General features: G+C 37.7%; 1 protein-coding gene across 10 annotated transcripts in view; it reads right to left on the bottom strand.

Moving 5' to 3' along the window:
• Positions 1–27811, bottom strand: part of NETO1 (neuropilin and tolloid like 1) — a 127012-nt gene that overhangs the window by 77883 nt on the left and 21318 nt on the right. The window contains exon 5 of one of the 10 annotated variants that reach the window (XM_045378155.3): positions 24253–25447. The exons of the other annotated variants lie outside the window; for them this stretch is intronic. Coding sequence (XP_045234090.2) covers positions 25431–25447 — 17 coding nt within the window. The 3' untranslated portion in view covers positions 24253–25430. Of the gene's footprint in view, positions 1–24252; positions 25448–27811 lie in introns of those variants that run through there. 10 annotated transcript variants of the gene reach the window in all.

The following is a 27811-nucleotide window of genomic DNA, read 5'->3' as shown; positions in this document are numbered from 1 at the left end:
TGGCCCTCTCTAATGGGGATGAGCAGCATCCATTCAACTGAAGACCTGGATAGAACAAAATGACTAAGCGAGGACTCCTCCTCCCTCCTGGCCTGAGCAAGGATATGGGTCTGGTCATGCCTTCAGACTCAAACTGAAAAACTGGCTCTTCTTGGGTCTTGAGTAGGGAATTTTTGGAGTGGAGCTACACTTCTGGGCCTCCAGCTTGTCAACTGAAACTCTTGGGTCTTTTCAATTTCTGCAATTGTGTGAACCAATTCCTCATAATAAATCGATAGACAGATAGATACATAGACAGAGACAGATAGACAGATAGATAGACTGATGATAGGAGATAGATAGATAGATAGATAGATAGATAGATAGATAGACGGGTGAATAAATAGACAAATAGACAGATAGAAAATCCCCTAATCAGAACCCTGAATATACAGAAGGCACAAAGGCCTTCATGATCTACTCCTACGTACCTCTTCTGCCCATTTCTTGCCTGGGAAACAGCTCTTTCAGCTTCGTAATCTTGGAACAGCCTCCCCTGGCTGACAAATTACATCCTGTCCTCTCCTTAGCCCTGTTTTCTGTCTCCTGAAACAGTTTTTTTTCTTCTAAGCATTATCTTCCTCATATTAAAACAAAAAAACAAAAAAAAAACAAAAAAAAAACGGGGCCAGGTGCAGTGGCTCAGGCCTGTAATCCCAGCACATTGGGAGGCCGAGGCGGGCGGATCACCTGAGGTTGGGAGTTCAAGACCAGCCTGACCAACATGGAGAAACCTCTTCTCTACTAAAAAACAACAACAACAAAAAATTAACCAGGCGTGGTGGCACATGCCTGTAATCCAACTACTCAAGAGGCTGAGGCAGGAGAATCTCTTGAACCCAGGAGGTGGAGGTTGTGGTGAGCCGAGATCGCTTGCGCCATTGCAGTCTAGCCCGTGTAACAAGGGTGAAACTCAGTCTCAATAAATAAATAAATAAATAAATAAATAAATAAGAATCCTCTCCAGAAGAATCATGTACTACTTAGCAAGTACGCCATGCCGTCTGTCAGAAATGTAACACTGACTGATTATCTCATTAATCTCAAAACAACACTCAATGCATAGGGTGGCTATCATCTCAGTTTTTAGAGTGGAAGAACGTGAGAAATTGGGGTGACTGATAATACTGGTAAAGGTCACACAGCAAGCAGGTGGCAAAGTTAGAGTATGAATACAGGTAATCTTATCCCAACGGCCATAATCTGACCTATTAAAATCTCAGTTTCTAGTATTTAACATAAAAGAATCATAACAGGTAAAGTTTGGGGCATTCATGGCATGTCTTCCTCACCACTCAACTGGGTTACATACTTGGTTTTTTGTTAATTTTCAAAAACTGCCCTATGGAAGTGGGAGTGGGGTCACCGAGGAGCAGAGAAGCTGACATTTCTGGGGTGTGATGGTTGAGGGGCATTTTTTCCTAGACAGCTCTGTTGCCACAGTTGCCTGGGACTCAACATAGTCATGGAGGCTTCTGCGAACAATGAGGAATGAAGGTCTTGTATCAGCCCTGACTTTTCCTCACAGCTGTAGGGGAATTTGTGTGTGACCCACACATACAGAAAGAATGGCAGAAATTGTCTGAGTGCTTAACTAGGGCTCAAGTCTCAGAGGCTGGAGGGGCTGGGAAAGGATGGACTCAGAGGAACAGCTGCCAACAAGGTAGGCAGGTGGCCTGGGTGAGAAGACTGACTCTACACAGGCTCCCAAGCCAGGATGCTGCAGACTGTCCAACGTGCTGCCTGGGAGAGCGGGCACTGGGCGGCACCATGCCACAGGTCAGACAAGAACAGATAGCAAGGAGGACAGGTCAGGAACACAGCCACCGTCCCGTCCCCCAGCAGGACGTGGGGAGGCGAAGTAGGGAGCGGGAGTCATTTGCAGGGGCAGTTTCAAAGAATCCAACTCACCAAAGCTTAAATCTGATTTTGAAAAAGGAGAGAATTCGCTACATAAGTTTAACTTTCCTACTGCCAAGCAAAACCGTGAGCTCAGAGTCAAGAAATGTATTTTAGATATAAAAGAAAATAACATTTTTGTATTCTGCGTTTTTGTGCATGCTGTAATTGTAAAACATATGTCAATTGTGCTGCTGTTTTCAAAAACAAGTGGATTGTCATAGGAATAAAAGCTGAAGCCTTCACTTGTGGTAGACACTGTTCTGTAATCTCGTTTATAAATTGTTAAGTTTGTCCCTATAATCATATTTCCCCCACAAGAACAGCAGAAGCAATAGCAATAAATTCTCTAAAACAAAAAACAAGAGAGAGTATGGGGAGAGGCATATACGTGTGTATGTATATTTATATTGTACTTATATCTGTTGAGCACAAAGAACAGTGTGCGTATTTACCTACCAAATTGTTACAATGTCTCAAATGAGTGGGAGTACAAGGAGTTTGGGAGATTTAACGTTTTCCTTCAAGCATCTCTGGATGTCTTGACTTCTTAAGAGCTTACATTACTTTTACAAGGTACACATATCCAAAAAGGCTCCCACGTATCTCACAGTCTTCTGACTCCTTTCATGTCCTTCCCATCCTTTTATTACTTAATAAATATTTATTGACTATTTTCTGTATTCCAGACAGTATGCTAGATACTGAGGATGCAATATTTAAAACAAAAAAATTCCTAACCTCATGGCATCAATAGTCTGGTAGTGAGAGACAGTATAAAAATGTCATGCAGTGATAAGCAACGAGTGCTTTGGGAAAATTAACTGGAATTAAGGAGTCACTGGGTGGTAGGTAGGTAGTAGGTAGGTGAGGTGTGAAAGAGGTAACTCTTATATGAGCAGAGCAGGGGAAGGCAGAGAGGGCAGAGAAGGCCTCTGAGATCAAGTGAGGGACCTAAGGGTAGAGGGAGAACCAGCCTGAGAACAAGGGGAAGAGCTTGCCAGGTAGAGGGAAGAGAATGTTTCAAGACCTCAAGGCTCACTCAACAAAGGGACATCAGGGAGCCCTGAGTGGCCGAGGCAGTGTGAGAAGACGGGAGTTAAAAGGATGGAGGTGTGGAGGAGGGCAGGTGGTACAGAGCCAGGGTCAGAAAATTCCACCCACTCCCTGATTCTGCATCATCTAATGAGTTAAAAACATTCTTTATATTTTTCAATAGATTTTTAAAAATAGTCAGAGAAGGATATTTGGTGACATGAGAAACGAATATAAAATTCACGTTTGTGTCCATCGAGTTTCTCTGGAACACATCCACAGGCACTCACTTCTGCCTCCCTGCCACAAAGATGGAGTCCAGTAGTCGCCACAGAGACATGTGGCCACAGAAGCTCAAGTACCTACTCTCTGCCCCTAAACAGAGGAGAAGCTTGCCAGCCCCGATGCACAATGTCCTAGACAAACAGGACAAAATTAAAAGCCACTGGAGGGGCTTGTAAAGAAGTGACTTGGTCTGACTTGCATTTTTCAAACATTGCTCTGGCTGCTATGTGGAAAAGTGTTGGGAACAAGAACTCGACTTATTGTACAACTGCATGTCTATGTTGCAGCATTTTGTACTAACGTAATAACGTTTACTCATCCACAACTTCTAATAGACTAGTTACACACTTTGAGAATAAGCAAGGTTTTTGTTGGTTTGTTTTGATGTCAGTAAATACAGCTCTCAGAATACCTAAATTTAGTGGGTACTTATTGAATAATTACTAAAGAACTACTACACTCAAATCTTTTGCTGGAATTTGGCTGCAAGTAACTTCATTTCTAGTCTCCTTTCCATGGCATTCTATTATTGTGTGTCTCTTCTTGTAATACATTTGTGAGTTTCTATCTTAGAATTATGATCCCACATTGAATGTCTAATTATCTGGCTCTGCATACACAGTACGGTAGAATTAAAAGTCCCTTTTGAACAACAGAAAGTGTTCTGTGAAATACTCATTAACTGTTGAGACTATCATCACATGAGAATAGTTCTCAAACATTTATTTCATTTCTTGAGACTAGAAGAGCAAGTTGAATTGCCATAAAAGAGATTTGGGGGCCCAGCGTGGTGGCTAACACCTGTAATCCCAACACTTTGGGAGGCAGAGGCGGGCAGATCACCTAAGGTCAGGAGTTCAAGAACAGCCTGGCCAACATGGCGAAACCCTGTCCCTACTTAAAATACAAAAACAAATTAGTCATTCATGGTGGTGCATGCCCGTAGTCCCAGCTACTCAGAAGGCGAAGGCACCAGAATTGCTTGAACCTGGGAGGTGGAGGCTGTAGTGAGCCGAGATCACTGCACTGCACTCCAGACTGGGCGACAGAGTGAGACTCGGTCTCAAATGAACAAAAAATAACAAAAATTAAAAAAATAAAGAGATTTGGGGTTAAATATAAAAGTTTCTCTTGGTTTTAGAGTTATAGAACAAGAAAAGTTATAAACTATTCTTGTAGAAGGTAAAGTAACATAAGAAATCTACAACCATGGACTCATAAGTCAACCACAATAGACAAAGAAGACAAATCCTAAACAGAGGAGATAAACTGTCGCAATTCAGGATATGATGTTATAATACACGGCGAGCAAGAGTTAGTCCTGAGGAAGACAAGGAAGTGACTTCGTAAAGAAAAACAATCAGCGAAAACTCAAAGACTAGAATGGCACGTCTCAGAGCCCTAACCTGGGGCTCTCCGCATCACCTGAAATAGTACTGATTTCTACTTTGTCAAATGATAGCCGATGCGGATTTTCTACTTCTTCTGAAGTGATTTTGAGAATTCTGTGTTCCTAAACATTGGCCTTTTTAAACTTTTCAAATATAGTGGCAAAAAATGTTGGTAACCCTTTACCTTTTCTAATCTAACTGTACTCAAATATTGTAATTTCATTAATATCATTTATTTTTACCTTCTTTATTTTTGGATCATTATTTGTTAATTCTTTTCAAAATACCATATTTTCCCTTTATTATTATTTTTTAGTTTCTTTGTTTTATTTCATTAATTTGTGTTACACAAATCTTTAATACTTGAATTAGCACAAAACTCTATTTTGTCATGTTCATCTTGCTTTCTCCTTGTAACCATGTGATCTTTAAAAGTGAAATTTTGAGTTTTCAATCACTTAGAATGTTAAAAAATCTTTTCATTTATTCTGTTTCATAAATAACGTGATTTAAAACACTAGTTTTTTTAGTAAGTGTTGAAATTTTCTTTGTGACATATATGGTGAAATTTCTTATATAATTCGTGTATTCTTAAATATCATATATACTTCCTTTATTGAGTACAGAGCTGTAAATACATTTATTAGATCAAATATATTCATTATCCTTTTGCAGTCTTTCATATAACTAACTTGTATTAGTGTAAAACAATGAGTAAACTTAGAGAAATGAAAAGTGTTCCCCAATTATTGTGGTTTGCTAGTTTCCTGTTTTAAACATGTTTTTAATTAATATATTTTAAGGGTCCATTTTTGGTAACTTACAGCTTGTTATTTTATTCGAGCATTTTCTTATCACCATGACTCAGGTACTCCCTTCATTATTATTAGTGATTTTTATCCTAAATTATAATTGGTCTGGTATTAGCTTTTAAGTAGCTTTCTTTTACTTAACACTTATCTTTTGATATTTAAAAGTTTCAACCTTCCTACATGTGTGTCTGCATGTTTTAATTTCAAATGTTTCTTATTAGCACTATCTTGCTGGGATTTTTTCCTCAATGTCATTCTTTTCTCCTGTTTTTTAAATGGGTAGATTTAGTCTGTTTATATTTGTTAGTTATTTTCACCCTCATCTTCTGTGTTTTTCTTATACCACTCTTTTCTTTTTCACAGTTCCTTTTTTCCCTTTGTTGCTTTCTATTTGATTGATAAAGATTTCTGTATTTCCTTTTAATTCTCTGATGGCTTGGAAACTATGGACTGTATTTCTGTTTCCGTGAGGCAGGTTCACTGTGTGCTGGTGACAGTTTCAGAAACAACAAGTTACATGAAAAGAGTTGATTAGGAACACACAGGTCTGAAGGGACAACAGAAGCCTGGGGTGAGTGTTCCCCCACGGCTCAAGAAACTGCCTGAGAGGAACAGAATCTTATTTGCAATGGGCCCTATTGTGCTACAGCTGACGAACCCTGGGAAGCCACTGAGCCTGGGCTTGTACATCCATCGTGGGTGAAGCATAACACACTGAGCTAAAGCACTGAAGATCAACCCATTTCTAGGGGGAGCTGGAACAGTGCCCCGGCTGTTCTGGCTAGTCTCCCTTATCTCAGGATGCTGCACTCCCACCGCCTTCTACAGTTATTCTTGAAAACTACAGTGAGAAATCGGGGCAACCTGGGTCTGCCCAAGGCTCCCCAAAGAACTGTCCAGACATATTCAATGTTTTCTTTTTCTTTCTTTTCTTTTTTTTTTTTTCAAATTTGTAAGTTACCTGGTTTAATACCAACCTTCTAATATTTTTAAAGGCTCAGTAGCGGGTTTGCCAAATTATATGTTTATTCCCTATATTTATTCTGCATGTTTAATATATTCACAGTAAAACAATTACTTAAAAACAATGAGGACTTTTCGCAACGTGAGTGACTATGAATCTGAGAAGCAAAAGACACACGTTGCCCCTTCTGTAGTCTCTTGACAGTCCAGGCTTCCATGCACTCAGCAGCTGCAGAATGACCCTCTAGCCCCAAACAACCACATGGCCATACGTGCAGCCCCTCCACAGGGTTGTAGCCTGGGTTGGAGGGACCTGCAGTACAGTATCTGGGACCCATAGCATGGGGCCAGGCCCAAAGCAGGAGAAAATTTTAGAAACAAGATTGCAAGAAACTGTCCAGGGCAACATGGCAAAATCTCCTCTCTACTGAAAATACAAAAAAATTAGCTGGGCATGGTGATGTCCGCCTATAGTCCCAGCTATTTGGAAGGCTGAGTGGGGAGAATCAGCTGAGATTCAGAGGTTGAGATTGCAGTGAACTGGAATCATGCCACTGCACTCCAGCCTGGGCAACCAAAGTGAGACTCTAAAAAAAAAAAGAAAGAGAGAGAGAGAGAGGGAAGGAAGGAAGGAAGGGAGGGAGGGAGGGAAGGAGGGAGGGAGGGAGGGAAAGAGAGAGAAAGGAGAAAGAAAGAAAGAAAGAAAGAAAGAAAGAAAGAAAGAAAGAAAGAAAGAAAGAAAGAAAGAAAGAAAGAAAGAAAGAAAGAAAGGAAAGAAAAGAAAGAGAAAGAAAAAGAAAGAAAGAAAGAAAAAGAAAGAAAAAGAAAGAAAGAAAGAAAAAGAAAGAAAAAAGAAAGAAAGAAAGAAAGAAAGAGAAAGAAAGAAAGAGAGAGAGAGAGAAAAAGAAAATCAAAAAGGAAAAAAAGGAAAAAGATTGCAGGAAATTGTCCTTGTTTGGGCGTGTTGAAAGGGACAGCTGCTCTGACGTATGACTCCTATAGCAACATTTTTGTGAGAATTCTGAACTTCGGAAAAGAACTCCAAAGGGAAGCTGGGCTTGGGGCTCTTTTCTGCATCAAAACTTGTGAGGTATGTTGAAGTGGTTTTGGTCAGATGTTATCTTTTGCTACTTGCAGAAACACAACAAGCCATATTTGGAGAAAATTTTCCAAAATTAGTCCACATAACAGCAACAAATAAAAAATGCAGCCAGGCATGGTGGCTCAGGCCTGTAATCCCAACACTTTGGAAGGCCAAGGTCGGTGGATCACCTGAGCTCAGGAGTTCGAGACCAGCCAGGCCAACACAGCGAAACCCAGTCTCTACTAAAAATACATAAATTAGCCAGTTGTGGTGGCGCATGCCTGTAATCTTAGCTACTCGGGAGGCTGACGGGATAATCACTTTTACTCGGAGGCAGAGGTTTCAGTGAGCCAAGATTGCACCATTGCACTCTAGTCTGGGCAACAGAGCAAGACTGCGTCTCAAAACAACAACAACAAAAAAACAAAAAACAAAAAAGCAAATCAGGAGCTCACAAAACAGAGAAGCAACATCATCACACATAAGAGCTAGCAGAAACAACATACAATAAGTCTTGGAGTTTGCAATCATCAAACACAGAATACTTTCTGTAGATATATGTGCACTGTTTTAAAAAGAAACATTTGCAAAAATGTGATACAATAAGAAACTACAGAAACAAAGAAATTCAAAGTGAAACTTTCAATAAAATGTTTCCAACTATAATTGAAAATTGGCAATATTTAAAAAAATATTAGTTACATTTTCGACAAGTGATTAAAAATTTGAAGTCACTGTTCTAGAAAGTATAATATATTCCACAAAAGAAATAAACAAAAGGAAATCCAAACCTAGACACATGGCAATGGAATTGCTACACACAGAAGATGAAGATAAAATCTTAAAGCCACAGAAAGAAAAGCCATGTCAATTAAAGGAAATGACAGGATGACTGCATATATTTCAACAGTGAAAACGAAAGTCAACAGACAGTCAAATAATGTCTACTAAGATCTGGGAGAAAACACTTGTCAACCTAGAATTGTCAGTCGGCAAAATTATTTCTTACAGTTGAAGGGGAAATGAAGATATTTAGACAATAAGCAAACACTGGAGAATTTAATCTCCAGGAGAACTGTTCTAAAAGAAAATCTTAAGAAAGAAAATTATCCCTGAACAGTCTCAAATGCAAGAAAGACCATTCATTCGAGTGACTAAATGAAATGGGAAAAAGGAACACGCCACAATTCTCTTATTACTACATAACTTACATTATAAATTATAAACAAAAGTAATTTCACTTAGAAATTGAAAAACACAATCATTACAAAGAAAGAATGGATTGAAGAAGATATTTTTAAAGACTTAGAATTAAATGGTAGCGCAAGGCACTAGATAAGATCTAAATAAGAGAATAATCATACCATCTACCTTGTTCATGAAATTTAAGTTTCAAAACATTAAAAATGCACTTTCCTCAAGCTGATCTATAGACCAACCAAAATCTCAATCTTTATTTTCTTAAAGAAACTTAAGAAGTTAATTCTCAACTGTTTTGAGGATGAATAAACAGACAAAAATATCTAATATACTCCAATCAGTTATTCAATCTTATTATGGTATTATGTATCATTATTGTCATTACTGCTATGATAGCAGTTTTACTATCTTAACAACTTTACCTGGACACCCCTGGCATTTTCTGAACACTGTGAAATTCAAATGTATATTTAAATGTATATCACATTAGGTTCTACAGTAGCTGTTAAAATAGTTCTATGCTTGGTTTACCCCAAATACATGTTTAAATTTTAGAATACAAGCTAATTACTTGCTCTTTTGCCAAAAAAATAAACTGAAAGAATATGGAATAATAAGAACAGAATAAAAACTCTAAGTAACAAAATAATATTTTGGGGGCACCTCTTAAATGGAGGGAGGACACCGTTCACACTGGTGCTCTAAGCTGGGTGTGTGAGACAGAGCTGCTCTTTCTTTCCTGTTCTATCATATCAGTGCATCTCTAAAGGCAACACACCACATATAGGTGTGAATAATGTCTTGCTCTGGCTTCAGACAAAACTGCATTACCCTAGAACTGACTCAAGTAGGTTGGCACACTTCTGAATATATTCGCAGTGTTTCCATGGGGGAAAATAATAAACTTCACTCATGAAAAGAGACGCAGACTCTTGATTATACAAATAAAGGTTCAAGATAAAGGGATCTGGAGTGGATCATAGTGTGTGTCTGTGATTGCCCCAATTCAGGCGCCCACACCTACCCATGTGGCTGAAATACGAAGGAAGTACTAAAAAAACCTATGGCTTTATCATCATATAGGATCATGCATATAAGCCGTCCACAGCATAGAGGAAGCGGCGGCACAGGGAAGGAAGCAGTCCTCCCAGGAGACGGGAACAGCAGTGCTATCTTGGTGCCGACTTGCGGGAGTGGGCATGGTGCTAACAAAATTGGCAAAAGCACTTGAGGCTGCAGCCACACACTCAGAACCCTGGACAGCGTCCAAACCCCAGAGACGGGTTGGCAGGGCGGCCAGAACTTCAGACACATCACTAGCGCCACATGTGTTTTCAGAAAAAATTTGTGAGCTCACCTTTGCTGGGCGGTGAAAGGGACCAGGGCATCTAAACAAGGAGTCCACAAAACACGTACAAATGACAAAAATAACAATGATCATAAGGTCTGAGGGCTGGCGTACAATTCCTCAATGAACAGATGTATTACAGAAGACTGCCAGAATTTTTTAGGAGCAGCCTTTGGTATGGAGGTAGGATGTGGTGGGGAGGGGATGGATTTCTCCAGGTACAGACGAAGCATATGAAAATCTGTCTTAAGGCTGATTCCTAGTAGAACTGAGTCTTGCATAAAGCAACAAAAGATGAATTTTAAACACCCCCACTTTGACGGCATTTTCCCTCAAATTTACCATCTCTTCTTTCTTAATCCTTCCATCACAAGATTCCTTTCACAGAAAAGGTTTCCGAAAGATGATGCTACACTTATGGGTTCCAGTTGTTCGGTTTTTATCCCCTATTTTCTTCTCTGAATGTTGAGTTTTCATTTACCACTACAGGACAAACTGTACTTGATAGGGTTATCAATTACGCCTTCTGCCTGCAAAATCTTCTTGATGAGGTGCTCTATTCTACACATCACAAAGGACTTTGATTTAAATATGTCTCTTCCTCTTGGTTTTCAAGACCCCCCAACCCCACTACCTTATATTTCACTATGCCCTGCTGGCCAGCCATTTCAGTATTTATTTCTGGCTCCTCAAACAACAGCCCATCTATTCCCTTGCCAGCAAACCTACTCAGATGTTCTGTCTTCATCCTTCTCGATATTTCTTCGCTGAGCAATACCATCCACATCCATGATTTCTACCACCACCTCCACGCTAGTGACTAACACATCTGATTCCACAGACCACATCCTCTTACAATGTAAAATCCTATTCAACAACTGAAGCCACAGCAATGAATGAAAATGATCTATTTCTTCATAGAATTACAGTCTGGTGTGTCAGATAAAAGACACTGGGTTAACTCCACTTCCATATCTCAAAGGTAACTCAAATGAAAGAGGTAGTCATGTAACTCACTGTCTGTTCCTTCAGACAATCAGACAGCATATGTTACAAATTTTAACATCTCTATAATTCTGAAGCTGTATCTCCCTGTGCATATTCAATGCTACCACTAGTACTTTAACTCACCTGGACATCTTTTATAGCTTCCCAACTCATCAACAATTCCACTCTCTCCCAATATACGTTTTATCTTGTGATCCAATGGTAATTCTATGTCTCAAATGTGATAATTTTCATATGTAAAATATTTTGGCGGTTTCATTGTTTCAAGACTCAACTCAATTAGATTAGCATACAAAACACTCACATACATCTTGTATAACTTTTCCAAACATATTCCTCATTATGCTTCTGTGCAAAGCTTTTATTTCACGCAAACTAAATCCCTTGCAATTTTTCAGGTGAAAAAGCAATACCAATATTTGCCTTTAGGTATTGCAGTCATAGAGTTTAGAAGTTCCCTTTCATGCCTTCTTCCTAGATAACTCTTCTAAGTGCTTCAATATAAGCGTTGGTGTTGTCTCTTGAAAGTGTGATTCTATATTGTAGCATAGTTTGAGTTAAAGGCCCTTACTTCCTTAAAGTGATGTACTTATCTTTATTATGACAAAATCACATGGTACTCCCTATCCCCCTAAGTAGGATGTAAACAGAGTCTGATTTTCAATTATTTGTTACCTCTACTGCTTAGCGCATTAGCAAATGAATAATTGATAGATGAATTGGATGATATATTCAAAATTCCTGCTAATTTTCCAATTTCCTAATTCTTAAAATTTGAGGCCACACAAAATACTTTGTAATTCTTAAAAAGTATAATAAAAAATCACCCTAAAATTTATTTAAAAATTCCACAACAGCACTTTAAAAAATTTAATATGACTCAAAATATTTTGGGAAAAACATTATTACTTGTAACAGTTAGTAAATCGCAGGTCTGAAATTAGAGAAATGTGCATTACACTCATGTAAATCAAGTATTTTCCCCCCTAGGTGATATAAACACTTCAGATTTTATTTACCTACATTTATCTCTCAGGAGGAACCACTTCTGAATAATACTGCAAAAGAATTAAAAAGTAGCCATGTAGTCCTCTTTAGATTTTGTTAACCCATATATTGCAATAAGCAGATCTTAGGACTCTGTCTCTTGAGCTTCTAGGTAACATCTGGTAGTTGATGTATCTAAGTCCTGTTACACAACATTTTCTGGCTTCTTAGTGTCATCCAAGGGATTGATGTGTGACTAGACTAACCTAATTTATTCTGCCTGCTGCTCTCATTTATACAGGCTGCTATTAATGGATAGGCTGAAATGTGGTTGATTACAATGCACCTTTTAGTACCAAACTTTATAGTGTTGAGGTTTATATGCATATTTTCACATGTATAGTAGAGCAGTGTAATAAACATACAGATTTATACACAAATTAATCATAATCATGTTTTCTGAACAGATACACCTTATAAAAATTGTCTCATAATTTATATAGTCTATAATTCAGGCTTCTGTTTCCAAAATTCATGACATTTTTAGAAGGCTATGTAAGTGTCTCCTCTAATGCTCTTCATATTCTCAACACTCAATTGAAAAATGGGTCATAAATTCAGGAGACGAACTGTAGTCTCCATACAGCTCTAACCTATTACTTTTGTGAACTCAACTTAACTACGTATGTATGTTATTTAAATTCTCTGTAATCATCAGTAGAACTGGAGGAAACTTTGACGCATCTGATATTGATACATCCATATAAAATAGCTTTCCCAAAATATGAATTTACCGTTTTTCACTGCCAAGCTGTTTGAGTCATAGATATTTCTGACATTTAAGCACTTCACCTGGTTAAATCCTCCTACTTTAGATCTGTACTTGAATGCTCACATTTCAAGAAGACTTTCTCTGACCTCTAGACCATTAAGTTCTTTTGCTGTATTCTCTGATGTCATCCTACTTTCTCCATCATGACCCCAAATGTTTTATTCTACCTTAAGGTTGCATTTGCCACTAAATTACAAGCTCTGTCTTCTTCATTCTAATTTGCCCTATTTTGAACCATGCTTGCACCTTAATACTTCTGAAGGAAAATTGGTTTAATAAACGAATTCTGACTCCATTACTGTCTCTCACCAACTCTCTGATGCTCAGTGCTTTCCTGACTCTCACGAGATCCCTGACCCCAAGCACAGGCCCGCCACGTTGCTCAGACTCTCCTGTCATCTCGGGTTCTCAGGAATGGGGTGAGAACCAGAAGAGGATATGACTCACTGACGGCATGGAATTTTTGCCATGCGTGTATCTGCTGACTTTCAAAAGCTGAAAAATTAATGCCTTCTTTGGGGGCCTACTAAAATAATCTTCATTTAAAAACAACTGTGTACAACTGAAGACACAAAACGTCCCTGCACTAAACAGCTGTTGCAGCATCCCCACTCAAAACATTATTATATATCTCATTAACCGATTCAATTTCTTTTTTAAAAATATGGATTTTCACACTTACGACTTCTACCTCTTTAACACTCCTATGGTAAAATTAGCAAGTCCAAAGTGAATACAACATTTTAACACCCAATCTTCAAGAGGCAGATATATTTTCACTACAGATACTTGTTTTATTATTTAAAGAAAGGCTTAGTTGTATTACTTGTATTATTGTCTTGGCAGACTGTTAAAAATCAATACTCTGGTATTTAGAGCTTCTAACAATCTTCTGATTTATAAAGCATTTTAATATTTTAATAAAATACAACATGTATACATATTAGTGTACTGTAAAATATATATTAATTGCAAAATAAGGTTTAACTATCCTTAAAATGATAATATTAACTATCCCTACAATAATAAGATTAACAGACAAAATTTCATAAATGACAAAACTATTGTTTAACCAGTTACTTTTTAGAAAAAAGGAAAAGAGACATTAAATAGGAAAAGGTTTAGAAACTAGATAATAAATTTAATGAAGGGAGTATAAGAAAATCTCACTGAAATTTTAAAAGAACACAGAAAAAATATATCTGGGGCCAAACACAAATTTCATTTTTAAATTATGTGACACTTAAAAACATTAATCAACTATTCTGAATATTAATTACTATATATAATATAAAAGCAATGAAAATCATGCAGTAATCTATTTCACAATGCTATTACTCAGATCCTAGTCATGTTGGAGCTACAGGAAATTTATGTTTAAAATTAGTTGATTCATTAATGTATTTTTAGTTCTTCGGTCATCTTCAGCTTTCTCACGGAATGGGAGAATAATAATACGCTATCTTCAGCTTTTACTGTTTGATTGTTTGAGCAAAATGTGTTAAATATATGTTAATTCCCAGTCAGTGGCGATAAGAAACTAAAGCAAAACTTCTCAGCTGAATAATTCACAATATTTTGTGGAGGGAGGAGACTATTACAATAAAAAGACTATAATACAAGAATCAATTATATAAAATATTATATAATTATAATCTTTTAATACATAAAATAATATAATTTAATATAATATTATATAAAATGATATAATATAATATATAAAAAGATTATAACACAAGAAGTCGCTCACATAGAAGAATAGTGAGGAAAGGAATCCTGGGGAAGATTAAACCTTCATCTGAGTTTCAAGGTAGGAGTTCGAATTTACTAAGTCGGAATATGTGGCAAGCTTTCTCCAGAAAGATTGAGCAAACAGTATTTTCAAGGGCACAACTCATGGTGCACCCGGAGGTCAGCATGTGTGCTTCAAGATGGTGTTAGATCAACGTTCTGGACACCACGGCATCCAGAGATGGGATGATGGAGAAGGAGAGATCATGAAACACTCTGTAGATCCTGCTAAGGAGTTTGCCTTTTATTCTGGAGGCAAAGAGGTAATTAAAGTCGTCTAATTAGACCAGTATATGATCAGGGAAGTGAACTGCAGGAAGTCCACTTTAATAGCTGTTTGGGTAATACAGGAGGGACAAATCCAAAGTAGGAATCCAAGTTAAAACTCCTGTTTATTCTATTCTAGTAACCCAGGTATGAAATTAGGAAAGCCTGAATTAGTGCTGAGGTAGAAAGCTAAGACACAGATTCAAGGAATTAGAAAGCCTTTCTGAAGGATGTAGAGGTGAAATAAGAAGGAAGAATGATGGGCATTTCTACAGCTCATTGTTTGGTGGACCCATTGGCAGAACCATTGCTCCAAAGATAAATGCAGAATCTTACAAAAATAGTGATATTCTTCAATTTGAGGAAGAAATGGGACATGCATGTAAAAACTGCAGTAACTTGAGAAATAAATGGGTGAGAAGAAAATAACACTTGATGTGTATTCTTCCACATGTCAACATTATAACTAATGTTTGGAAAACACATATGACTTATGGTTACTTCCTTAGAAATCCCACAAGGTCATGAGAGGAAAACAAATAAATATGTAAAGAGATAATTACAACTCGATGTGAGAGGGCAACCAGAAACATGCATACCTGTTACAGTGAGAACACTGAGACGGGGCAGCTTCTTGGCCTGGACAGAGGAAGAGGGAAGGGGTAAAAGGAACGGAAGGACTCAAGGAGCAGTATTCAGGGAAAATTCCTAAAAGAAGGAATTTCTCAAGTAGGCCACTTTCCAGTACTTGTATTTGAGCACAGGGCATGCTCTAGACACACCGCCTTCTTTTACAGCCCAGACGTGCCCTGCTGCTTCTCACCTCTGAGCTTTTGCACAGGCTGTTTCCACTGTCCAGGGTGCTCCCCCTTCCTCTGCCAGCCCATGATCCACCATTCTTCTGCATGGTTGACTTCCATCGACCTATCAACCTCGACTTGAAGTCTCTTTTTCAGGTAAGTCTTACCCTTATCTCATCAATTAGTCCAGGTACACTTATCATGCTCTCTTTACACATTTTCTTCTTCTCCTTTAGCCCACTTATTGTAACCTTAATTAATGACTTAAATATGTGACTTAACATTTCTAACTAAGGTCCTTAAGACTGAGGTCCACATTGGTCTAGATATTCTTGGTCTAGATATTCATCGTGTTCCCAGTACCCAGTACAGTAGAACCTTACATAGAACAAGTATAAAATATTTATCTGATTAATAAATGTATAAATAAATGAATGAGTTAAGAAAGACATCCCAGGCAGGGTAAACATAAACCAAAGCACAGAATATTTATATTGCAAATCGTTTTGCATGAATGGAGGACTTGTTTTAGAGGGAGGATACTGAAGGAAGGCTGGTTGTACAGACAGGGACCAGAGTGTTAAAGCCCTTGATTGTCATGGTAAGAAATGGTATACTAAGCTACTGAGATATTTTAATCCAGGGATGAATACAATCAGATTTTTGTTTCCTGTATCTCTGATCTAACTCTGCTGCATCAATACAAAAGATGTTTGAAAGAAAGGAGATAGCTATTAAATTTGACCAGATGAGATACTGGGTACGAAAACAAATGTAATGCCTGTAGGAATGGAGAAAAGGAAAAGCACATGAGAAGTTTTAGAATGCAGATCCCCCAGGAGTCCATGATTGACTGAAGATAGAAGGAAAAGTCAAATATGTTTCATATGATGTGGACTTGAATTTCTGTGTAAATATTGTGCTAATGTTCAATAAATCAAGATGTATTATTGTTCAACAGAATAATAATATTCTGTTGTTCGCAAGAGAATACTGTGCTATTGTTCAATAAACAGGAAAAAAAACTTGTGCTTGGGGTATTTTTCAGAATGTGGCATTCATTTGGGGACCTGGGGCCAATGAGTTTAAGTTTGGACATCATAAACATGTGCAGGGTACATCTAGGGAATTCCTGGTACATAGCTCTGAATTCTGAATTGAACTTCCATAGAAAATGCAGTGAGAAAAATAAGTGAATGCCAAGTGGTCTGGATATAAGTAATCATTGCATTGGTCAGTAAAATAAAAACTGAGTCAAAGTATTATTCTTCCTTACTGTGACAATAACTGTGACTAAACCTAATTGATCGTTTTGATTTTCATCGGAAGAACGGCACAGAAGTTAACAGCAACGGTTTACAGTCAGATTGCACAAGACTGAAATTTTTAGGCTGCAATTTTTAAAGTGGCTGATTTGAGGTCAAACTTTCTTAGCTTTCCCAAGCTCCTATGTTCTTATTTATAACATAGGAGTATAGTTATATGTAAATGATTTACTGAACTTATCTCTACGGTATTCAAAGAATAATAATATTACTTTATTTACAACTATAGGCTTTGGGTAATGTAGAATTTCCTTTTCCTTGTCCTTGAATGAGAGCTTGGGGGGATCCTATAGGTTTTCAATTCCTAAAAAACAAACCACCACCACCACCAACAAAAACCTTTTAAGACTCACTTTCTGATAGTAAAGCTGCCTAAGAGCCAAAAGCCACACCAAACATTGTCCCTCCCCCATCACCATCCCCTATGACAGAGATCTCCATGAGAGACCTATGGAAAGATAAAGGAGACAAGCTTGTCCTCCTCCTTCCTGCTTCCCTCACCCCTCTCATCTTCTGCAACTCCCTGGCTAAGAAAGAGGTTAAAGACCAAGGAGAAGAAGTTTGTACCTTTAGCTGGTGATATTTGTGGTTAACTCTAGTCTTTAGATGAATACATTGTGAGTGGCAGGTATTTACATAACGGTTCTCACTCAGAGGACATAGTTTTGTGAGCACTTTGGACTCCTTCCTGACCAATTCTCTTTGATAATCTTAAGATAAGTCTTGTGACACCTTTAGGTTTCATCTTCCTGATACGCCACCTGGATGGGCAGATTCTTTCAAGATGGTTTAACTTACGCATTACTGTTAAACCAAGAGGTGGTAGTACAGGCTTGACTTAGTGCTTCCTGCACACTTCTACTGCCATCCCAAGCTCCTCTGCCCAGACTCCAGCCTGTGAAACTTTTCTAGTGAGAAGTGGGCATCATTCCCTTTCTTTGTATGCTTCTAAACTCTAAGGTATGAACTCTCTTGCTGCATTGTTCCAGTGCATCTTGGTGCTACTGGTTCTCTTAGAGAATCCCTAGCCAGGATAAAAATGCTTTGACTCTAAGACTTCGTAAATTTCAGTTTTTCCATTTAATAAAGGCTGCTGGAAAGTTAAAAGTAAAATTTGAAGCACAAACTCATTCACTTAAATTTTATCCAAAAGTGGTCTTTAGAATTTTAGGAAGTCGTTTTTTATTTTTTATTTTTTCCTATTTCTCTCAACTGTAAAGTTTTCATTAAAATTTTGAAGCAACAGGGAAAATTAAATTCTGCTATACCCATAATAATTATTCATCTTTCAGGATTGTTTTAGAAGCTAAAAGAGATAAAGCCTAAATGATCTAAAAAGATTTTGCCTGTTGTATTATTTTCCTACCGTACCACTAAGCATTCACAAGCACATGACCTTTAGTAAATCTAAACTGTCGCTTAATGTCAAAAGAAAGTCACTAAAATAAATGATCAATTCTTATTTTTATCCCAGGGCTGTTGTTAAGAACTGGGTATCAAGGAGAAATTCTACTGAGTATGAAATGAAGAATCTGAATCCCTGTATGAGCAAAAAGAAGCAACGCACAATTCAAAGTTGTAAAGAGTGGGTTTGGATATTAGTTGTATCAATGTGCATAAGCCACTTAACTACTCCAAAATTTGAATGATTCATCTACAAAACAGGAACACAGGAAAAACGATACAATTTTGTTTTGAAAAATCAAGGAATAAATGTTCCTAAAAGCAGTTTTAATGGAATAGTGAACGATTCTATAATCTTAAAATATTGAAGCTGCAACACTCTTGGATGACAGAAAGTTCTATGCACCTCTTCGATAAACAGAGGTCTAAGTGGCTAAAGGACTCCTAAGGTCACATGAACAAGTTCTTGATCCAGGGCCTGTCAGTACATGAGTTTTGAAGGTGAGATAACTTTCTCATATTTCAGTAAAACTCTTCGTTTGCCTGTAAAATGCCTATTTCTTTTAACTCTTGTCACATGAAAGGTGCGGACACCCTCCCTAAGGTATAGAGTGTAGAGTAATATCTACATGAAAGGAACAGAAAAATGGGAAGAGGCAAACTTGTCCTGTGATCCAAATTTTCAAGCATGTTTAAGACATGTTACAAGTTTTTTGTCTTAAATTTAACCACAGCCATTTGTATTTACCATAATTATATTTTCTGTTTGTCTGCTGCTCCTGGAGAACAGGGGCAGACTTTGTATCCATTGCTTCCAGTGCCTAATATACAGTAGGTCCTCAATGAAGATCCAGTGAATGAATGCATGTACTATAGGAGCTAAAGAACACTGTGATGATGTCGGTCAGTTGCTTCTGCCTCTCTGTAGCTTGTCTTATAGTCTAGAAGTATATCCTCCACATTTAATTCCTTCGAAACCAGTACAGTTTTCACTCTTTGCAAATCCTCATTTAAAATGCAGATTGCCCTAGCTGGAGTGAATAAAAGTCCTCATTATGTAAAATTCCTCATCAGTAAGGATTGGTTGACAGGGACATTCTCCAGTGAGGACACTAGCTCAGAATAATATCTGCATGATTGAGACACCAGATAAGATTCTGAGGTGAGAACTGAGGATAAGGAAAGCCTGGCAGACAAGTGAGAGAGTGCAGAAATGGAAGCTTCCCACGGGCTCACCACAATTCCTCCTTTCCATTTGCTACATGCGGGCAGTTACGTGACCTACATCAGAAGCCATCATCCACATTATCAGAGCACTAATTAAAGGCAAACAAACATTGCAACAAACAAATCGCTGACTGCCAGTCAGGTATCTCACATTTCAAGGACCATCCTTCCAACGATATGAGCGACAGGACAGCAATTACTGAGGATGATTTATAAAGATCTTAAAAAGCCTGTTAGTAGCCTAGAGAAATTTTCCACAAAATATGCATTATATAACCCAACAGGAAATTTGAATTTGCTCCAACAGGAAATTCAGAGATTAAAAAAAAAAAAAAAAAGAACTTCTTGGAAATTGTATTCTTAGACTTAACCAACCATTCAGATAAAAGATTGTGGCTGAAGTTTAAAGTAAGGTGAAGTAGGGTAAATTCCCTAGTGAGACCAGTCAGTATTTGTTTTAGGGATTCAGGTAGAGTGACTGACATTAGAAATGATCACAATAGTACAGTAAAGAAAATCTTAGTACACACTAAGCAGAACAGGGGAATGGCAAGGATCAAATAGTTAAAAGTAAGGCTGTCAACTACCGTTTGCAGAGTGCCACTAATCCATGTAGTCTTGGGCGCTCTACTATGTACTTTTCAAAAGAGGGAGTTCTTTCTTTGCCCCTATTAGCAGTATAAGCCTGAAGAACCACAGGTGTTTATTTAACTGCCAGGTTTCTGTTTTGGTGATAGCTCTTCTTCCAGCTATTGTTTTGGTCTTCAGGGGAATGGAGAGGAGGAAGCTGAAGCCAGGCTGCTGGCCAGACTGTGTTTAAAATATATATATATAGGAAATGTGTTTTTTGGTATTTGAAATAATTACCTAACCCAGGTTCTTGAGAAACTTGAGCAAAATTTGCATTGGATCAATGACTTTGCTATTATATTTGTGTTTTCTGAGATGGCAGGATGAAATGGCTTTTGAGACCAGTCTATCAACAGGTCCACAGCGAGAGAAGAAGCTGCATGGGATCCTTTCGAACAGGTTACACTTACAGAATCTTATTTAATCCTTGAGAAACTCGATCAAGCAGTATAACAAGCAATTGGCAGATGAGAAATCAAGCTCAGAAAGGCCATTTTGGCCAGGTGCGGCGGCTCATGTCTGCAACCCCAGCGCTGCAACCCCAGCTGAGGCAGGTGGATCACCTGAGGTCAGGAATTTGAGACCAGCCTGGCCAATATGGTGAAACCCCCACTCTCTACTAAAAATGCAATAATCAGTTGGGTGTAGTGGTGGGCACCTGTAGTCCCAGCTACTCAGGAGGCTGAGGCAAGAGAATTGCTTGAGCCCTGAAGGCGGAGGTTGCAGTGAGCTGAGATTGTGCCACTGCACTCCAGCCTGGGTAACAGAGTGAGACTCTATCTCAAAAAAAAAAAAAAAGTCACCTTATTCTCACTGATGGAGCATGCCTGAAATGGCCCAATCACCGGTAAAATCCATCTTACTTTCCAAATCTGCTTTCCTTTATCTGCTGTGTTTGTTTTACTGTGTCACATGCTCTGCCACCTGCCAGCAACAACTACACCAGGAGCTTGTGCCACTTCGAAATTCATAGTCAAGGAAATGTGACTAAGAAAAAAGACATTTAGCTCTTTCTGAAATTTAATGACTAGGTAAAGCTGAATGATGCTATTTTTCCACTTAGTAAAACAAACAAGTAAAATGTATACAGAAGTTTCCCGAGAGGGAGGGAAGATATCTGCACCATATTTGCAACTTTTCTGTCAGTTTAATATTATTTTTAAATGAATTGTTTTAAGGTACACAAAAATGCAGAGTAGTGCCTGTGTGGGGAAATGTTCAAAATAAAGAAGGCTGAAGTCATTTATTACCTCAGTATTTGACACTGTTATTCATTTTTTTCCACTAGTTGACAACATATGGATTGAGAGAATTATTTGCCTACCATAAATATTATATATTATATGTATACATATATGTGACAACAAAGAATATTATTGTTATGAGTTTCGAATAAACTCGTGGAATATAATTTATAAGCACTGTTATTGCTAATATTATTATTTTTGATGGCTAATATGGTGATGGTGATGATGATGATGATGATGATGATGCCACCAATGATGAAGTCAATAATACCATAATTAAGGTTTTTTAAATCCAGGGGGAAATTTTGACTTAAATCATGATATAGGGACAATTATTAATGTTGTATCAAAGATGTTAAGAGCATAAAGCAAAGATAAATTTTAGAATCACTGAGAACAACTGAAATCCCCCCAATAAAATCACAAAGATTGAACAAATCGGTGTCTTTGAGAAGTTAAGCCTGAAGCCAATAGGCATTTACTTGTGGACAATGGGATAGCTCAATGCGTGAAAATATGCACTTCTGTGTTCAAATCTCAGCTTTGCTAGAGAGATGAATCTGGCTCCATCATTTAAACATTTTAAGTCTTTTAATCCCAAATAAAGATGGCAATAATACCTCATAGGTACGCTGTAAAATAAAACGAAACAATGCATACCAAGTGCTCTGAACAATACTTGGCATATAATAAGACCTCAATAATTCATTATTTTTATTAAGATGAATTTCTTATAATGGGATTTTTAGAAAGCAAAAATCACTGCCTAATTATACCATTATTTCATTTGAATTAATTTTGAGTGCCTAATTTATCACATATTATTCTGCTGGACAATTTTATGGGTAAATCTGGGAGAGGGTGTTTTAATCTAATAAAGAAAACCAAACATTTTTGATCAGAAAGAAGTTATTTTTGTAAATATGTAGGATATATGTATCAAAAATACTTTCCAAAATATTTTACCCGTTCTTATGCCAATCATTTAAATTGTAGTCAATGCTCATTAATATTGCTAACTTTACAGTGCTATGGTTTGCAATTGCAATTAGTGTAAATCCTAACAGAATCAAACAACAGATAAAGGAGTAAAGCAAATATTGTCTAAATGACAAGGAAATAATGAATAGAAAAAAAGTGACTCTTTTCTCTACCACCCTCCTTTTTAACACCTGAACCAAATATATTTCCACAAATCTTGCAGGATAACTGAAATCATCCTGATAATACAGATACTATGATATTTTCAAAAGTAGGTAGAAATAAATGAGGCCATTCCTAAAAGGAAGCATGACAAAGTTATAAAGGAAAAAAAATGAACTACTAATCCAAATATTACTGTAAGATTTGGTCATTTCAAATGCAGTGTAGCTCATGTGTACCCTTGTGCCTTTCCAACACAGACCAAGAAATCTCCTTTTTTGGTAACCAGCCTCGGGAAAGTAGTTACTGCCATAATTTAGAGAAAAAAAAAAAAAAAGTCCCTCTGTAGGAGAAGGTTGCAAGCATGGGACAAAGGAAAAACTCTTCCCTTACGTTAAAATATAAAACGTACTTTTAGGGTCAGTCTACCCATCCCCCCAAAAAAAACTGATGCCAATTGCTAACTTGCTAAGATTGTTTGTAAGATGAGAGGCTAGGACTGAATAAAACGTAAAATTCCAAAATATTGTTTGTAAGATAAGAGGCTAGGACTGAATAAAATGTAAAATTCCAAAATACATGACATTGTGTTCTAATTTGCTTAGATAAGAGTATTAGCTTGAACTCACATAATGTTCTATTTTATTTTATTTTATTTATTATTTTTTCTTTTTTTTTAATTAATTTATTATTATTATACTTTAAGTTGTAGGGTACATGTGCATAACGTGCAGGTTTGTTACATATGTATACTTGTGCCATGTTGGTGTGCTGCACCCATCAACTCGTCATTTACATCAGGTATAACTCCCAATGCAATCCCTCCCCCCTCCCCCCTCCCCCCTCCCCATGATAGGCCCCGGTGTGTGATGTTCCCCTTCCTGAGTCCAAGTGATCTCATTGTTCAGTTCCCACCTATGAGTGAGAACATGCGGTGTTTGGTTTTCTGTTCTTGTGATAGTTTGCTAAGAATGATGGTTTCCAGCTGCATCCATGTCCCTACAAAGGACACAAACTCATCCTTTTTTATGGCTGCATAGTATTCCATGGTGTATATGTGCCACATTTTCTTAATCCAATCTGTCACTGATGGACATTTGGGTTGATTCCAAGTCTTTGCTATTGTGAATAGTGCTGCAATAAACATACGTGTGCATGTGTCTTTATAGCAGCATAATTTATAATCCTTTGGGTACCCACCCAGTAATGGGATGGCTGGGTCATATGGTACATCTAGTTCTAGATCCTTGAGGAATCACCATACTGTTTTCCATAATGGTTGAACTAGTTTACAATCCCACCAACAGTGTAAAAGCGTTCCTATTTCTCCACATCCTCTCCAGCACCTGTTGTTTCCTGACTTTTTAATGATCGCCATTCTAACTGGTGTGAGATGGTATCTCATTGTGGTTTTGATTTGCATTTCTCTGATGGCCAGTGATGATGAGCATTTTTTCATGTGTCTGTTGGCTGTATGGATGTCTTCTTTTGAGAAATGTCTGTTCATATCCTTTGCCCACTTTTTGATGGGGTTGTTTGTTTTTTTCTTGTAAATTTGTTTGAGTTCTTTGTAGGTTCTGGATATTAGCCCTTTGTCAGATGAGTAGATTGCAAAAATTTTCTCCCATTCTGTAGGTTGCCTGTTCACTCTGATGGTAGTTTCTTTTGCTGTGCAGAAGCTCTTTAGTTTAATGAGATCCCATTTGTCAATTTTGGCTTTTGCTGCCGTTGCTTTTGGTGTTTTAGACATGAAGTCTTTGCCCATGCCTATGTCCTGAATGGTACTACCTAGGTTTTCCTCTAGGATTTTTATGGTATTAGGTCTAACATTTAAGTCTCTAATCCATCTTGAATTAATTTTCGTATAAGGAGTAAGGAAAGGATCCAGTTTCAGCTTTCTACTTATGGCTAGCCAATTTTCCCAGCACCATTTATTAAATAGGGAATCCTTTCCCCATTTCTTGTTTCTCTCAGGTTTGTCAAAGATCAGATGGCTGTAGATGTGTGGTATTATTTCTGAGGACTCTGTTCTGTTCCATTGGTCTATATCTCTGTTTTGGTACCAGTACCATGCTGTTTTGGTTACTGTAGCCTTGTAGTATAGTTTGAAGTCAGGTAGCGTGATGCCTCCAGCTTTGTTCTTTTGACTTAGGATTGTCTTGGAGATGCGGGCTCTTTTTTGGTTCCATATGAACTTTAAAGCAGTTTTTTCCAATTCTGTGAAGAAACTCATTGGTAGCTTGATGGGGATGGCATTGAATCTATAAATTACCTTGGGCAGTATGGCCATTTTCACGATATTGATTCTTCCTATCCATGAGCATGGTATGTTCTTCCATTTGTTTGTGTCCTCTTTTATTTCACTGAGCAGTGGTTTGTAGTTCTCCTTGAAGAGGTCCTTTACATCCCTTGTAAGTTGGATTCCTAGGTATTGTATTCTCTTTGAAGCAATTGTGAATGGAAGTTCATCCCTGATTTGGCTCTCTGTTTGTCTGTTACTGGTGTATAAGAATGCTTGTGATTTTTGCAATGTTCTATTTTAATATGTGGATATCTTATTAGTTGGAATTTTGTACTTAGTTCTCCAATAAGCTCCCCTCTCCACCTTCCCTGGCCACTGTTCTCTGTTTCAGTTCTAAATATCTGACATGCTCACAAAGGTATCTCATTGTTCCGTCTCTTGAAACATCTTTAAAAGTGAACAGAACATTTTTCATTCTTTTATTTTTCCTGCAAAATATATGACATTAACCAATCACCAAATTACTAAGAACAGCAGCCACAGTCATTTCTACTTCTCTTCCTCAACACACAGACTTAATCTCACTAAATTTTATTGATAGCAAGTTTCTTTTTTCACGACATTGTCACAGACACTACTGTTAACACTACTTCTAACAATTTCTTACTTGCATCATTTTCAATTGTATTATAATCGTCTTATTTTCTCTGTTCCTTTATTGTCTCTCTACTCAATTCATCATCCACATGCTGATAAATCGCACTCTTACAATAGAGGCCTCAAACATCACTATTCAATTTAAAACATTAATATACTTCCCACACTTTCTAAAATTATGTTTGAATCACTGGCATGATTTCCAGAGTTGCTCATAATCTGAATCAGACTTCAGTCTTACCTTAACCTCCTCTCTTTTCAAAGTTACACACCTACTTTTCAAATGGTCTTCACTACCAGATATGCATCAACAGATTTTTTCGTATCGGGCATCTCTCTCATTCTACATGTTTTATTTCATTTTATTCATTTATTTATTCATTGACTCATTTAGGTAGTCATTCAGGTAAATTTCATTAAGCATCAGTTGTGGCTAAACACTGATGCGGCACTGGAAATTTAAAGATGTAAACTGAAGTTGTTGAGTTTTAATTGTTTGTTTTTTGTTTTCAGGAAGCTTGGTGTCCACACAGAGGAAGAATGTTTGGTTGCAGCACATTTCACAAGGGTGTGCTGGAGCTGCAGCTACATGAGCACGCCACACACCTCATCCATCCTGAGGACACGGTGAGGGCTCTGTGGGAAGCACCACTGAAGTGCAGGTCTTATATGACATCCAGTGTTGCCTGCTTCTCCTCCAGGTGCACCCCACATTACACACACGCCATGGCGCTCACCAAACTGTGTATAAACACACTGTAAACTCAAGGGCAGATGCTGCATCTCAACCATTCTAACATCTCAACATTTCGTGTATGGTAATAATTTAATGACCAATTATGGGTCAGCAACTTGTTGTTGAATGAATCTATGAAACGATGAAGCAGAGGCTTCAATGTGATCTCATGTGACCACCTGTGAAGTAATATCAGTAGCCTGACTGCATCGTTAGGTAGCAAAATCCATAATGCTCTCTGTCAAGTGCTGATCCCACGAGAAATCTGGAGCTCTGAGAGATTAAGTCAATTGCTGCTTCTCAAAGTCATAGCCAGAAAGTGACTGAGCCAGAATTCCGCCTCAGACAACCTAACAGTGCAGTCATTGTTTAACTACGTTTCATGAAACTATTGTATATTTAACATATACAATACAGAAAAATAAATGGTATATGATACTGACATTTAATATTATATGAAACTAAAAATATAAGTTTATACAAATATGAAAAACCGAAGACCTACACAAATAGACCACAACAATGATTTGGCATCTGGCCAATATGTCTCAAAACAACAGAGCATCATGTAACATATTTTAATGGCAAAACTCAAAATAAATTCTTTTTAGTGAAGTGTGTATAGTGAAGTATGGCCCCAAAGGATTAGTAATATTTTTCCCTTCTAGGGAAGTATAGGTTACAGTGAAAATAACTTAAAACCATTGAGAAACTGTTCTAGAACAAGGTATAAAAGAATATTTCATCCAAACCATACACTAAATGTGGGATACTGCAAATAACAGAGCAAATCACATTTTTATAACCATTTTTATCTTAAATTAAGAGTTGGCCCGTATGGCGTATTACTCTGCAGTCTAGAAGAGAATATACACATTGTTGTTAGAATAGAAAGCTATTTCCGATTCAAGCTAGAGACTGAAAAGTCTAGCACAATGAACATGAATGTCAGTGCCAGCATGTTTAACAGGAAACTAAATACCCCGTTTATTCATATAATCACTACATTGTCCCCTATGCTGAAGGCTCATAAATAGTTCAGATCGAAATTGTATCTTGACTTTTTTCCAGAAAATGTGAGAGCAAACCAAAAATAGAGAGATTGGGGCTGATTGGGTCAAAAGATACAATGTTGATTAAGAGCCAAGAAAAGGAGCAAGCAGGAGACCATAGGACAGCCACAGCCTAGGAGTTGTCAATAAAAGAGATGCGGCTGGGCGCCGTGGCTCACACCTGTAATCCCAGCACTTTGGGAGGCTAAGCTGGGTGGATCACAAGGTCAGGAGTTCAAGACCAGCCTGGCTAATATGGCGAAACCCCGTCTCTACTAAAAAAAAATACAAAAATTAGCTGGGCTTGGTGGTGTGCTCCTGTAGTCCCAGCTACTGGGGAGGCTGAGGCAGGAGAATCGTTTGAACCAGGGAGGAGGAGGTTGCAGTGAGCCGAGATCACGCCACTG

Source organism: Macaca fascicularis, chromosome 18 (assembly GCF_037993035.2).
Source record: "Macaca fascicularis isolate 582-1 chromosome 18, T2T-MFA8v1.1".
Taxonomy (NCBI): domain Eukaryota; kingdom Metazoa; phylum Chordata; class Mammalia; order Primates; family Cercopithecidae; genus Macaca; species Macaca fascicularis.
Note: the sequence above shows the minus strand (reverse complement) of the source record. Positions and strands in the feature narration are given on the sequence as shown.